The 15,191-nt window shown below is 36.7% G+C and overlaps 3 protein-coding genes across 3 annotated transcripts; 1 reads left to right on the forward strand and 2 right to left on the reverse strand.

The window, feature by feature from the left end:
* Positions 1-3,140: 3,140 nt before the first annotated feature.
* Positions 3,141-3,876, reverse strand: LOC125208021 (pleckstrin homology domain-containing protein 1-like). Its single transcript, XM_048107568.1, has one exon. The coding sequence runs from the start codon at positions 3,770-3,772 to the stop codon at positions 3,338-3,340; it is 435 nt and encodes a 144-aa protein (XP_047963525.1). The 5' UTR covers positions 3,773-3,876; the 3' UTR covers positions 3,141-3,337.
* Positions 3,877-6,409: 2,533 nt separating this feature from the next.
* On the forward strand, positions 6,410-7,997 carry LOC125212802 (clathrin light chain 2-like). The gene is made up of 3 exons (XM_048113064.1): positions 6,410-6,740; positions 7,200-7,353; positions 7,526-7,997. The coding sequence occupies exons 1-3, from the start codon at positions 6,478-6,480 to the stop codon at positions 7,802-7,804; spliced, it is 696 nt and encodes a 231-aa protein (XP_047969021.1). The 5' UTR covers positions 6,410-6,477; the 3' UTR covers positions 7,805-7,997.
* A 2,496-nt stretch (positions 7,998-10,493) lies between these two features.
* On the reverse strand, positions 10,494-14,943 carry LOC125201301 (mucin-5AC-like). The gene is made up of 6 exons (XM_048099361.1): positions 14,718-14,943; positions 14,212-14,548; positions 13,796-13,916; positions 12,709-12,823; positions 11,039-12,088; positions 10,494-10,964 (listed from the first exon to the last, which is right to left on the reverse strand). Exons 2-6 carry the CDS (start codon positions 14,375-14,377, stop codon positions 10,713-10,715), a joined length of 1,704 nt encoding a protein of 567 aa, XP_047955318.1. The 5' UTR covers positions 14,378-14,548; positions 14,718-14,943; the 3' UTR covers positions 10,494-10,712.
* Positions 14,944-15,191: the final 248 nt, after the last annotated feature.

The raw sequence follows: 15,191 nt of genomic DNA on the forward strand, positions 1-15,191 counted from the left end.
ATGTACATGCCGAATGACCCTTTTTTATTCGTTTCAGATTGTCTGGTTTGTGGAGCGTCGTGCAAATTGGGCACGGATATTCAATGTGACGCAAATAATGAATCATTTTGTGTTAGACCATGCCAAAATGCTGTTAGTCCAAATCATCTTGAATGGAGCTTTTGCAATGCAGATAATCCAGACAAAACTTATTGTGTTTGTTCGTATTCGTGTTGATTGCCCACGAAATCAGAGGGGCGGAATATAAGAGTTTAAATGTAATGCTTCAATGTATTTTTTATACACAAGTGTATTCTACAGTTTCAACTAATTATGAAATACAAATATTAGTCTTCAACAAACGAATATTTCAGTTAATTTGCAAATTATACAACAATTGGTTAGTATTTTCTTAATTACTCCCATCTTAATTATTGCTTTATGAAATGATGAATATGATCCAAAATCTAGTTGGCATATTTGTCATTGTGTAACTCAAATATAAATTGTTTCATATAGTTGGATAATTTTATAATTTCGCTCTGAAGTAACAATTTCAATTGGTGTTTACAAAACGACAATTATTTATAAATATATGCTGCTTTTATAACTTCAATTGGTCCAATAAGTTTGTATTGATTTAACTATATATCTAGATAAAGTCTTATTTTGACTCATTGCATTTTTTAAAAAGATAAGTGAAAAAATTGATAAAATTTAACGTCTGCTTTTATATGAAATATTAATTTTATAACAGAATATGAGTAAAATAATTTATTAAATTGTAGTAAGATGTGTTTACTAAAAATAAAAATAATTTTTAATTGCACACGTCCACTATAACAAAATGATTATTTTTTTTTCTCATGGAAAGAGTATTTTGGATAGAGATGCACACAACTTGCATATCAGGATCGTTTAAATTCTAAAAATCAAATTAAAAATATTACTTTCCATGTATCATTCTCATTGTTTAAATTTTACGTGAATAATAAATAAACTATCTTGATATATAGCCAGTAATACTTTTGAAATTGATTTTTAAAATTTCATCATATAATTAAAGTTATTTATCTCTCAATTTTTATTATTTATAATTATTAGTAGGCACTACCTCGGTCCCTAAAATTTATCACATTTTGCCTGGGCACGAGTTTTAAGAAATGTAATGGAAAACAAGTTGGAAAAGTTAGTGGAATGTGGTTCCTACTTTTAAATACTACTAATTTTATATTTAATAAAATGTGATTGAGAATGAGGTATTGAAATGTGAGGTCCACTATCAAAAATGATAAAAAGTGAAATATGATATAAATTTTATAAGACGGATGGAAATGAAAATATGTGACAAAATTTTAAGGACGGGTGAATTACTGCTTATGCTTATAAAATTACAATATGTATTTAGAAGACTTCTAGCTAGGTACTAATGAATTTATTAAGAAAAATTAACTAAAACCCATAAAGTTTAAAAGTTGTTTATATCCATCAATCCCAATACTAAATGTGTTTATATCCATCAGTCCCAAAACTAAATATTGATAATAGCCATAAATTCCACTATCCCAACAAACCTAATAGTAATGTCAACAGCTAATTCATAATGTCGATATATCCTAAATTATTATTTAAAGCAAATCCCATAACGAATTATTAGTCCCATATTCATATACAGTCACTGGATTCGAAACCTCAAAATGGCAAAGTTTTTTAAGTCAATTTTGTTTATGGTCGTCCTCGTTGCTCTTGCATCTGGTATTAAATTTGATTTTCATTTTCAAATATATACTTATAAAATTTGCTATTGCTTGTTTTGATGTATGTTAGGTTTGAACTATTCTTGGTTGTGAACTTCAGCCAGTGTCGTTGATTTATCGATAAAAATGTATATGCCGAATGACCCTTTTTTCATTCGTTTCAGATTGTCTGGTTCATGGAGCGTCGTGCAAATTGGGCACAAATATTCCATGTGACAAAAACATTGAATCCTTTTGCGATGGACCATGCCAAAATGCGGTTAGTCCGGCACATCTTCAATGGAGCTTTTGCAATGCAGATATTATATCCAGAACTTATTGTGTTTGTTCATATGAATGCTGATTGCCCAGGAATCGGAGGGGGCGGAATAAAAGCTTAATACTTCAATACTTTTTTTTCGAAAAAGTGTATTATATTCTACAGTTTAAACAACAATTCAAATGGTGAATATAGCACCCTTTTTGAATACGAAAAGGTGCTCAATGCCAAGAACCGAGTTTCTCCATGTAAGTAGTTGGAGAAAAACGATGAAATAGGGTATGTATGATAATTGGCCTAAACGTCGGAAGGGGCGAGAATGGTTTAGATGGTGCTCAGAAACATAACACGATCTCAGTACAACATCTGAATATGTCGCGCCAAAATGGAACGACAACATCGAGAAACAAGATTTTACCAAACTTGAAGCAATTCACCCCAGTTTTCAGTGCAAATCACACTCCAGCTTATCAAAATCGAATTTCACACAGCAATGTTCGAATTTCGAAACCCTAACCCCCAAATCAAAATCAGCATACATTAACCAGCAATATACATAATCCATAAACAGAGAAACAGCTATAATTTCAATTCTGAACTAAACTAATTTCGGGAAGAATGATAAAGGAGATCAAACAACTGAATGTGTCGCGCCAAAACCGAACAATAACATTGAGAAACAAGGAATCAAACCAGCAGATTTCTGTTCATAACTGGAGATATTCACCCCAATTTTCAAAGTGGAAATCATACTGCATCTCATAGTATCAATATCAAATCACACACATCAATGCTTGAAACCCTAACCCCCAAACCAAAAACCAGCAATATAAACAGAGAAACAACTATAATTCCTACAAATTCCAGAAATTAGGAAATATTTACCAAACTTGAATTTTTCCATAAACTTGAAGCTTGAGGTTATTACTATTATTCACCCCGATTTTCAAAGTGGAAATCATGCAGTATCAATATCAAATTACACATATCAATGTTTGAAACCCTAACCCCCAATTTAAAACCAGAAAATGGAGGAACATACATCAACCAGCAATATAAACAGAAAAACAAGCAATCAAAATCCATAACTGGAACTTGAATATGCCATAAGCTTGAAGCTTGAGGTTAATTATTATTCACCCCAATTTTCAGTGTGGAAATCATACTGCAGCTCATATAATCAATATTAAATTACACATCAATGTTTGGAACCCTAACCCCCAATTTAAAACCAGAAAATGGAGGATCATACATCAACCAGCAATATAAACAGAGAAACACCTATAATTTCAGAAGAAAAAAAAGGCGGAATCAACAAACAGTACCTGCTACTGAATTCAAACTATTTCCGGCTATCGTAATCGAGGATCTCGTCATCGGTAACCGATCTCGAGTGCTGAACGATAGATCGGCCGATCGAATTGATCCAATCCTCCTTCTCCTTCTCCGCATCGGCGATGAAATACATGGTGTCGCTCCGAGTGGAGAGCTCGAAGGCGAATTGGCGATGGAGGACGTCCTCGGCGCCCTTGACGGTGAGGCAATCGGCGACGGGGATGACGCCGCGGGGGCGGGAGGCGCGGGTGACGTTGGATTCCTTGAACCAGAAGAGCTTCCCCTGCTTGAGGACGAACCAGCGGCGGCGCCAGGTCTTGATGTACTCGCCCTGCTTGGTGAGCCAGCCGGCGCGCTCGGCCGCGGACCAGAACTCGACGCCGTCGTAGTCGTCGGCGTTGGGCTGGGCGGCGCCCATCGCCGCTCGCCACAGGCTCACCATTGATGCGGATTTGGGGGATTTGGTGGTGGAGATGAGATGAGATGAGGCGATGGAAAAGGGGGAGAGTGGAGAGAGCTGTCACAGCACGAGCTGATGCTGTTTGCTTGTTTGTGACTTAGCTATATTTAAAATTAAAAATTTAATTTTGTTTTAGAATTTTGATTACTCTGTCCGTCCGCCATTAGGAGTTCCATTTATGGGCGGCGCAGATTTTAAGAAATGTTAAGAAAAGTGGGTAGAAAAAAGTTAGTGGAATATGGGTCTCATTTGTATATATTAGTTTTAAATGAAATGTGAGTAGAATGAATTAGTGGAAGGTGGGACCCTATTACCGTAAAAGTGAAACGGGACTCTTATTCGCGGACGGACTAAAATGGTAAAACGGAACTCCTATTCGTGGACGGAGGGAGTATGTATTATGGATAGCATATGTTGTTGTTGTAAGTTTAATAATGCTTTCTATTATACGAAGAAAATCCTCACTTATACAAAACTTTTGATTTTATTGTAGAATACAATGAAATGGTCTAATAGTAGGGATGTTTTGATTGAATCATAGGGTAACTGATTTAATTTCTTGGTGTTGACGAGAGTCGAGAAACCTTCGAATTATGATATAATTGGAGTAAAATTTCGTAGAAGAATGATACAGACCAAACATGAGAACTCATCCCAAAAGACTAATCTGTTAGGAGAGAGAGCCTATTTAGCCTATATATCCCACACTAGTTGCTCTCACAACCGATGTGGAAATTGAGTCCGTAACAAAGAATTAGTGTGTGACGTGAGCTAATATAGAGACTGAGTTTGAACTCTAGTGTGTTGCCCTTTTGCCCATGTATAAAAGACTTTTTTTATGAATCGTCGGAAAAATTATCAAGTTTAGTCATTTTTTATCGGTTCTATCACTTTTGAAGAATGATTAGTTATATTCAGTGTTTTAAAAACCGGACCGGACCGGCCGGTTCAACCGGTTGGACCGCGAACCGGCAGCTGGTCCGGTCCGATTCGGCCCCTAAAACCGTTCATGTGTTGAGCCACCTTGAACCGCTGGAACCGGCCGGTCAGACCGGTTGAACCAGTAACCGGGAACCGGTTTTTATATTTAAAAGCTTGTTCAAAATATGATTCTAGAGGGAATTGAACCCTAGACCTCTAGGTAATAAACCAACACTTCTACCACTCCACCACATGGTCTTGAATGAAATATTGTGAACATTAATTATTGTTATATATTAACTCTATAATTTTTTGTCCACACAAATTAATAATTTGTGTTTAGTTTTATACTTAAAAATAATTTTTAGTTATGATATGTTTAATTTTAATTATAAGCCACTAAATTTTATTTTACTTGATGCAATATGGAGTATATATTATTAATATAGTTTATTACTTCATATTTACTAATAATTCAAGTTTAATTTTATGTAATAACTAATAATACTATTATAGTATATATTTATCCAAAGTAACTAAAAATTGATATTTAGTTTTATATATTTGTCTATAATATTATTTAACCATATAAATGTTTTGAGATAATATGAATTTTATCTATTTATTATATGTAAAATATGTACTTTTTTTGGCTACATTAATTAAAATTTTATATATTTAATAAATATTTAAATTTTACCATTCACTTACTTTAAATACTCTTAATATTTAATTTATTTAAAATGTTTAATATATATTTTTGTTATATGTTAATATTAATTGTAATATATGCTCACCAAATTTAATATATTTTGTAAGATCATATTTAATTTAATTTTTGCAAGGTAAAACGATTCGACCAGTGATTGAACCGGTCGGACCGGTTGAACCGTGAACCAGTAGCCTCACCGGTTCAACGGCCGATCCGATTTTTAAAACATTGGTTATATCACAAGTTTGAGATATTTCTCAATGATTTTATAGTTTCATAGTAGTATTTGGAAAAAAGTACCCATGATGTGGTAAACGAACAATTCTATATGGAAAATGTTTGGATATATAAACGATATCATTCAATACAATTAGTCACATTAAATTTTATCAATGGAAAACTAATACAATTAGTCACATTAAATTTTATCAATGGAAAACTAAGAAAAATGTAAAAGTTATGATACACGTATTTATTTAAATTGTGAGATTGATCAAAAATTAATTAACTTTCAAATTTTTTTGGCAATTTGCATTAACTTTTATTACCAATATTATCAGTATTGAATATATCATACTCCCTCCATCCGCGAATAGGAGTCTCGTTTTTTCATTTTAGTTCGTCCGTGAATAAAAGTCCTGTTTCACTTTTACCATAAATGGAGTAATAAAATCTCACCTTCCACTAACTCATTCCACTGACATTTTATTTAAAACTAATATATACAAGTGGGACCACTATTCCACTAACTAATTTTCATCTACTTTTCTTAACATTTCTTATAACCCGTGACATTGGAAAATGAAACTCATAATGGCGGACGGAGGGAGTAATAAGTACTATTATTATTATTTAATAAAAATGACCTATTTTGATTGTCAAATCCTCAGGTCTAAATGAAATTAATCAATAATAATAGCAGGAAATCTTCGTCACAACACCATTAAATTCATTTATTACAACATACCAAAAGGCAATATATTAATGGATTATAATTATATCACCACCCATTGGTGAAGAATTAGATCAGCAAAACCGATAATTCTCCAAAACGATGTCGTCTCCCTTCACTCACTCGCTCAATCAATTCGGCGGTGATTTCCCGGCGGCCGCCTCCTACGACGACGGCTTTGGCGCTCAGCCGATTTCCACATTTGATTCGACCGTCGCCGATTTCCCCCCGCCGTCCTACTCCTCCGGCGGAGAATTCACTGATCCCTCGCACTTCTCGTCGGAAGCAATTGACAACGATCCGATTCTCCCGCCACCGGCGGAGATGGAGCACGAGGAGAGCTACGCGCTCAGAGAGTGGAGAAGGTAAAGTCTTTCTTTGAATCTCTGGTTATCGAATTGGGGATTTTTATGATCGTGTTAGGGTTTTACAGATGAATTTAGTGCTCTTTATTTTCTGATTGCGTTTTTTTAGAAATTGATTGGATTTTCAATTGTGTTTCTAATTATTGCAATTAGATGGATTTTGAATGGTTTGGGATGCATAATTTTAATTATTAGGGGAAAGATCGTTTCTTGGAAACAAAAAAGGCTTATGTATTGTTAATTCAGGTTGATTATATCATTTGACAAATTTAAATTGTTGGTTTTATTATGAATTCTAATGATTAGTGTTAAATGGATCATGGATGGATGTAAAATGAATGGGTTTTGGATTAGTATATTTCAAGTTGTTTACATTTTAATTTATGTTATATGCTATTTAGTCTAGAGCTTGAAGGGAGTTTGTATGATATGTGTTCGTTTGTTTAATTCGGTTAACAGACAAAACACAGCTCGGTTAGAGGAGAAGGAGAAGAGAGAGAGGGAATTGCTGAGCCGAATCATAGTTGAGGCTGATGACTACAAGGTTGAGTTTCACAGAAAGAGGCAAATCACCTCGGAAACCAACAGATTGACTAACCGCGAAAAGGAGCAGGTACACGCTAAAGAATCATGTCGATTTACCTTATTCCAGTCTATACTCATGCAAGCCCGATTAGTATGTTGTAGAAAAGCAAACAATAGTGGATTATTGTGAAAGGGTTGATGTTTGATTGGTGGTGTTGTTGATCAAGAATTGAATAATTGAGTGATTCTTGTTTGATCAGGTATTTGTTGCTGAGCTGGAGAAATTTTACGCTGAAGCTGACAAGGATTATTGGAAATCTATCGCAGAGCTGATACCGAAGGAGGTTGCTGCAGTCGAGAAGAGAAGAGGCGGGAAAGAGAAGGATGAGAAGAAGGCGTCGGTCGTGGTGGTGCAAGGGCCTAAGCCGGGGAGACCGACTGATTTGTCCAGAATGCGGCAGCTACTGCTGAAGCTGAAGCAAAACACCCCTCCCCACCTCAACCAGTCTCCCGCTGTGCCCGTCGTGACACGGGCCTAGCCGTATCCAACGCGGCCTGTGAAGAGACACAGCCCATGGAGCAAGCTCAACCTAGAACGCCACATCACAAGGTTTAATTATTACATTCATAGATAAGAATGTAGCATCTTTTTATCATCTTTGGAGATTACCTTTTGTTTTTTTATTACATTGAGAAATAAAATATCCAAGAAGAGATGATTAAACGTCTAAAGTTGAAATCTTAAAAAGTATATTATGAACTGCAAACAATTGGTAATTTGGTATACTAAATTATATTTCAACATTGAAAGTGAATAACACAGGAATAGAAATGAATCATGAAGTTTGATCTTTCATTATAGAAAATAAAAGGAACTAAATCAGACTCAATATCTACCTACCATATATTTCCTTAGGAAGTTATTAGTGGTAATTTATAAAATTGGAGTTAAAAAATGAAATTGGAGTAAATATTATAATAGAAATCATAAGTGAAAATACATGAAAATTCGAAAATCCGTTATTTCGAAAAATTCTCATGCCACAGTCCCATACTTCGAAAGGTCAACGAATTTAATCTCAAATTTTGAAAGACCTGCGAATTGAGACATTTTTTCTGAAATATCTCCAAAATGTATGTAGTGAAATCACTAGTTTGGCATCCTCAATCATCGTATCAAATTGGAAACTAGGTAAGCAATTTGTGTGTTCATCTCTTTTGTATTGTTGTTATCTATTTTAATTTCCCAACCTTTCGCTAATGTATTTGTGAATCAGGAACATATATAATCATAATTGATTGGAGCAAACACTTGTGATTGGTATAGTTTTGCAACTGTTTAATTGTTTCTTGTTACTCAAATGTGGTTAAGAGTTGGGTGATAAATAATTTTTTTTGCGTGCCTCTCGTGAATTACGGAATATGGGTTGTTGGTATTTAAGGAAAAAAGATACACCAAAAAACTTCCAAAGATAAAGAAAAACTACAAGAATCTCAAGTCTGACTAAGACACATATCCAATGTATACTTTATAACATTAATCTCTTTTTTTGAGAAAAATAGTAGGTATGTTTCATCACTTACAAAGCAAACATATATAGTGTACATAATACAAGAGACATTAACCGATATGGAATACTTATTCTATAATATTACCTTCAAGATAGAGCATATATATTGATCATTGAGGTCCATTCTTTCAATTAGATATTGCATCTATATTTTTGCATCATTACTTGCAAAGCTCTTTACACCTATATCTTAACCTTTAAGTATTTATAGATTTAAATATATGTAGACTATTATTGTTGGGCCTGATTTAATTTGTGTCTGGGTTTTTTATCCTTACCGGACTTGGCCCAGAAGCCCAGCTGCTTATCCTTCACACCTGGATGGCTGCCACGTACCTCTTCACTTGGATCCTGCTTCTTGGCCGTTGGATTGAGGGTTTGTGTGTTGTGTTTGTTAAGTGAGAGTGGGAGCTGTTTCTGATTCTCATTCTACACTCTACTCTTTCTCTCTCTACTCTCTGAGACTCTCTGTTTTCTCTCTGCTTCTCTGATGGCTTCTCCGGTTGATTCCTTGAGATTCTTCACAGTTGTTGTATGATTAATCTAGTGTAAGTTGTTGGAAGGCAACTTCTTCGGTTGCTTAGCGTTTGTGAGAACTAGGGTTTCTTCTCTGAGTTGTGTGTGGTGAACTAATCTGGTGTGAAGGGGCGGTGTGGTGGAGGTATTGACGGTGTGAGGGTAGACTCCAGTCAATTCATCGGTGCTCCCTTGGATTCGGTTCTAGTTAAATAGATCTGGGCTATGTGGCGGGTTTTGAGCCATATTTTGTGATCTATTCTGTTTTGCTTCGTTTCTCTTGTTAGTAATTGTTTAAGATCCGCAAGGATTTGGTGTTGGTGTAATAACAAGTTGCTTGAGTGTGCAGGTTTACCAACGAGTCAAGATTACTCAAGAACCCTAGCTAGAACTAGTTACTGTAATTGTAATAGTTGTGAGGGATTTTATTGTAATCTTTGATACATGTCAGTCGCATGGTTGGAGTTTGACTGAGCTCCCATAATGAAGAACAAAGAGGTCTTGGTAATTAGTGAATCCGCTCCTAGTCTGATCCCTACAATAGACATTGCTTAGAGTCTCTTTTCTAGTCCGGCATGGTTTTACGACATATACTTCGATTACACAAAATTGATTATGTGGATGGACTTTCTTATGAGATTGATGATATCTAATACTACGCGGGCCATGACGCACCATCGGTGGCTCAGCACCGAGCCGCCCATCAACCGCCTCCTCTGCTTAGTCCATGGGTTCGGCCAATCCGGAAGTGTCACATGACCCCAACTTTGTTTTTTCTTTCTATTTTAATTGTATTCGTAGTTAGAATTTTTGTGGCATAACCTAATTTGTTAAGTGTCACATGACCCCAACTTTGTTTCTTCTTTCTATTTTAATAGTATTCATAGTTAGAATTTTTGCGGCATAACCTAATTTGTGGGACATGGGTGTTTGAGGCATAGTCTAAAAGATAATGTAACACGTTAATAATGTAAGTTTTGAAGTAAAAAGCACCCTTAGCATTAGTATAAAAAGGGGAAAAGTTGAGACAATGTGGTCCTGTTTAAAGGAAGTTTTCAGCATTACCACTCCTTATGAACTATACAAATGTCAACTCAGCCCCACAAACAATGAAATTATGCAGTTAACATGCATCAAAATGTTGACAGAAACTTTTCCAAATTAGCTTTGAACAAATTAGAGATTCAATAATAGGTGTTACATTCGATTAGCCGACAAACAACAAACTGGAAGACAGCTGATACAGATTAATACAGGATAGTTGAATGGCATACTACTGATTATGTTTCAGTTGTTACTCTTGCTTGCCAGTAGTGGTTCAGTTGAAATCGGTGTCTACAACAGAAAATACGTACCATCATCACCTGCCCCGTAAGCTTCGTGGAGAACGGAGGCACTTGTCACTGCTCACATCCTCATCTGCTTCGCCTCCATCCATGCATAGGCCGTTGTTGACACTCAATTCGGAGCTGCAGTTACTGCTCGTTGCAAGCGGAGAATCTGAGATGCTGGTTGTCCTTCTGTTAGGTCCCGATCTCACACTATACAGCGAGGATGCAGGGATGTTGGTCATAAGAGGCCGCAGATTGCCTGGAATTGTCCGTCTTATATCCTGCAAAGGGCGACACTTAGGTATCAAGTCGACAAAAATTGTGTGCGTGTGGTGATAATGAATAATTATATTACCATATGTCTCATGGCCATATCTAAGGATTTCTTTGAAAGTGTTCTTCCGAACCCTGCACTGTCTGGCGATAAGGACTTTCCGGATAAGCTGCTGTGGGGAGAGTGTTTATCGTCTTGCTTGGGGGGAGCTAGTTTCCTCATATTTATCACCCTTTCGACCATTTTAGTTCCGACTAGAGCAGGGCTCACGTTGTCATTAGCCTTAGCATGCAACCGACTTGCAGCGGGAACAGGCACAGAGCTTCCGCTGTTACGGCTCATACCATTAGGAGGTCGGCCTCTTGCAGGAGAACAGGATTGTCTTCTAATCCTTCCATTTGAAGGAGGCTCAATAGATGATGACCGGGAACTTGGTGCACCTGGTCTACCTCTAGTGGCTGAAGGTGGCCTGTCGGACAGAGACGTTCTCAGGTTTGGTGGAACATCAAGAGAAAATCCAGGCATCTCTGAAGGCTTCCACGGTCTAGGTCTCACTGTAGGAGAATTGGACCGTGCTTGCATTGGATTCTTCGAGGCAGTAGAAACTGGCTTGGAAACTGAAGAGGTCGTTGGAGACTTTGATGAAACAGCAGGCGTTTTTGTAGCAGAGGATGGTGTTGGTCTGCGAGTAGGAGTCGAGGCTCTGGATGTCGACCTAGATGCTGGTAGAGACACGCTGCTTGTCGGTGTTGAGGATCTTATAGTAGACCTGCCTGTCGGGGTGGAAGATCTTGGAGGACCTGTGGGCTTTGCTGAAGACAACGTGGGGCGAGAAGTGGGTGTAGAAGATCTTGAAGGTTTTGATGTTGTAGTTGGCATTTTAGATGCAGTGTTGGAGGTTATTCTAACTGACGTGTTCATTGCAGCCCTATTTGACGTTGAGGTCAAGGTGGATCTGGTTATTGAGCTCACAGTTGGGCGACCAGTTGGTGTTCCAGGTCTTGACCCAGGACCACCGGAAGAAGTTGGCCGGCGAAGTCCTCCAGTTGAAGTATTTAGCCCAGGAGATGAGACTTGCTGTCTAGATGACAAATTGCCCCTAGCAGCAGGCTCCGATTGGGCATTGGCAAGCTTCAGTCACAGAAATAAGTTGGAGAAAGAGTTAGATTAATTTTAAAAAATGCTGGTATAATATGTATATGGCAGATATAGATTGTGCTTCCACCGCACACATAACAGAACAAGAAGAAGAGGTTTGCACTGAATTAAACATTGAAAAGATAAGCTATATATATTTCCACTAACTGCTCCAGCAGATATAACACATTAGAAATATAAAAATACAGATCACATATTAGTCAATGACATCTGGCATTTGCTACATGAATATTATGATTGGAACGAATTTACCAATTCTAATGGTAAACTTAACGAATATAAAACCTTTGTGTGGAACAATTCTAATAGTGTTTGAGAGTTTTAGATTTTCAGATTTTAGTATTGGATTTTCTCATTTTCGGATTTTTGGTATTGGATTTTATGGTTTTTAGGTTCGGATCGGATTTCATAATTTAGATTAGGGATTTTCAGACAATTCGGATCAGAAAGTTTTTAGATTTTCAGATAGGATCGGGTGAAAATCCGAATGGTCACCCCTAGTGTCATATATCGGCCCAAACAAGGTGAAGCCACTTAACAGTTTTCAGTTATTAGTATTACAGCACAGAATAAAAAAAAGTAGGATTACTTACTCTAGACTTAAGAGCAGTAGGGCGAGCTTTTGGAGTGCCTAGCTGGCTCATGACGGTTTTTTGTCCTTCCATTTCTAGTGAAGGAAAAAGTGGGGTGCCAGGAGGTGTTAAAAGCCTGAAAATATACACGATTATGCATAAATACTTTACAGAAAAAAACAATGAAGGGTACTCTACAGAAAGTTTGAACAATAATCGAAACAGAAATCCAATTAAACACCAGCAGCAGTGAATATAACTTTGAGAAATCACACTTAAATATCCAGTTTGATATAAAATGCGAATTATTCCAAAAGATGCTAAATCATCTCTAGATGCAAAGATGTCCATGAAGTAACACATTTTTCTTCGTAGAAAAAAAAAAGGAAGAAACCACAATATAATTAAAACAGATGGGCTAAGAAAATCAAGGCTGAACTTTATTGTGCAGTAGCCATTGTCAGGCTAGTCAGACTCTAGTCTGTAACCCCTCCAGAGAAATATCAACCACTGGAGCAAAACGAAAGAATGGTATCCAAATTTACAGTGGCCAACCTCTAACAGAACATTATTTAGTGGAGTACTTACTAGTGGGAAAAAAGAGCAAATCACGTACAAATAGATTTATGAATTTGGGAAGGACATGAATGAATACATTCAAAGCAAGATTACACAATTACTAACAAAAGCTGCCATAAAAATATATGAAGAAATGGAATTTATAAATTATAGAGTCTTATGATATCCCAATATGTGTGGAAAGGTTGATCCTTGATAAATTCCACACCAGACAACTAAAAAACCAACAAAATCTTGACTGCGTTTACAGTGGAGACTGTGAAGTCAAGAACATATTTCCTAAATTCGCTTGCTAATTACGATAATGCATAGTAAGAGGATTTAGAAAACATTAGGAGTACTAAGTTTTCATTACAATAATGTACACAGTGCCATTCCTTGAGCTCCAACTACTAAGAGTTCACATCAAGTTTTAAGCCCTTCCACATAATAATTCAAGACTTCACCTTCATAGGGACTCAGCACACCACAGGATAGCAAACGAAATAGTACAAAACACAATCACATAAAAGAAGTAAGCTGCAATTACCAATCATAATCATTTTTATCATTCTCCGAATTGAGAAACTCGTCAGCAACGTTCTTCCGGACTGGTGGCGCAGTGGTACCAGAATTTATGTTAAATATTGGCGAACTACCACTCCTTTGTCCTGCAAACACGGATTCGTAAGAAATAACAATAATACTTCTTTTTTTCTTAAATTATAATCCTAATCTGATACAAATAAGAATCAGATCAATACATGAATCAACCAAACACAATATTCAGGCAAAAGAAACATTCAAACATAAAAATCTGCCAAATTGATTGAGTAAACAATCAATTGGCAAACTAATCAAGAAACACCAAGCCTTCTTCATCGAAGAAAAAGGGGGGAAAAAAAAAAAAAAAAAAAAAAAAAAAAAAAAAAAAAAAAAAAATTCGAAAATTCAAATTCAAATTACCAAGTGGAGCATCGAACTCATCGGAGTTCTGCAGAAGAAGAAGATCGTTCCTTTCCTTGTCGCGCCTCCGCATTTCCCGAAACAACGCCAACTCCTCATCTTTATTATCCCTCAACCTCAGACTCCCCATCTGCCCCCTCTCAGGAGCCCTAAAACTCCGATTCATCCCCAAAAATTAATTAAACACAACACGATAACGCCTAATTTAAACCCTAATCCTCCATCCACATTCCATAACCCCCGAATTCGAAAACCCTAGCTTCTCTCCAGCTCAGAAACCGCTTAATCCTCAGTAAAAAAAAAAACCGACGAAGATCGACGAGCCAGCCGCGACCACCTGGAGCAACAATTAACACCAAAAAGCAGCTCAAAATCAGTCCACATTCCAAAATTTCACACTAAAACCCGAAATTTCCGCATTTACACACACCGCTAAAACCTAGATAGAGAAAACGCACACACACGAAACACCTCTGTGCAATAATTTCAATGTAGAGAGAGAGTACCGAGAGGAGCTTAGGCCGCGGATCTCTCAGCATAAAACGTCGACTGCAGCAGCGATTAAGCGAGGACAGATCTCGGATCACCGGAATGTTTGAGTAAAAAACACAGAAAAGTCATGAATTAAGCTTCGGTTTTGCTCTACAACATCCTGCAACCAAACGGTGGGTCAGTGAGAGAGAGAGAAAGGAGATTTGAAGGAGATGGAGAAGAGAGTGGCAGAGGGTGTAATTTGAGGGAAAATGAGGGGTAGAATGGGAATATTCGGCGGTTTTCTTTCAATTTATACTCCCCACCTGTTGTAATGATTTTCGAATTTCTTCAGATGAAGGGAATTGCTTTCTCTCTTTTTTTTTTTTAATTGGAGAAAACACAAAATACCCCATTCGTCCCGGATAATTAGTCTCATTTTAACTGGGCAACCGTGAGTTAAAAAAGTTAGTGGAATATGGGTTCTACTTTTACATATTCCCTCCGTC

Source organism: Salvia hispanica, chromosome 1 (assembly GCF_023119035.1).
Source record: "Salvia hispanica cultivar TCC Black 2014 chromosome 1, UniMelb_Shisp_WGS_1.0, whole genome shotgun sequence".
Classification (NCBI taxonomy): domain Eukaryota; kingdom Viridiplantae; phylum Streptophyta; class Magnoliopsida; order Lamiales; family Lamiaceae; genus Salvia; species Salvia hispanica.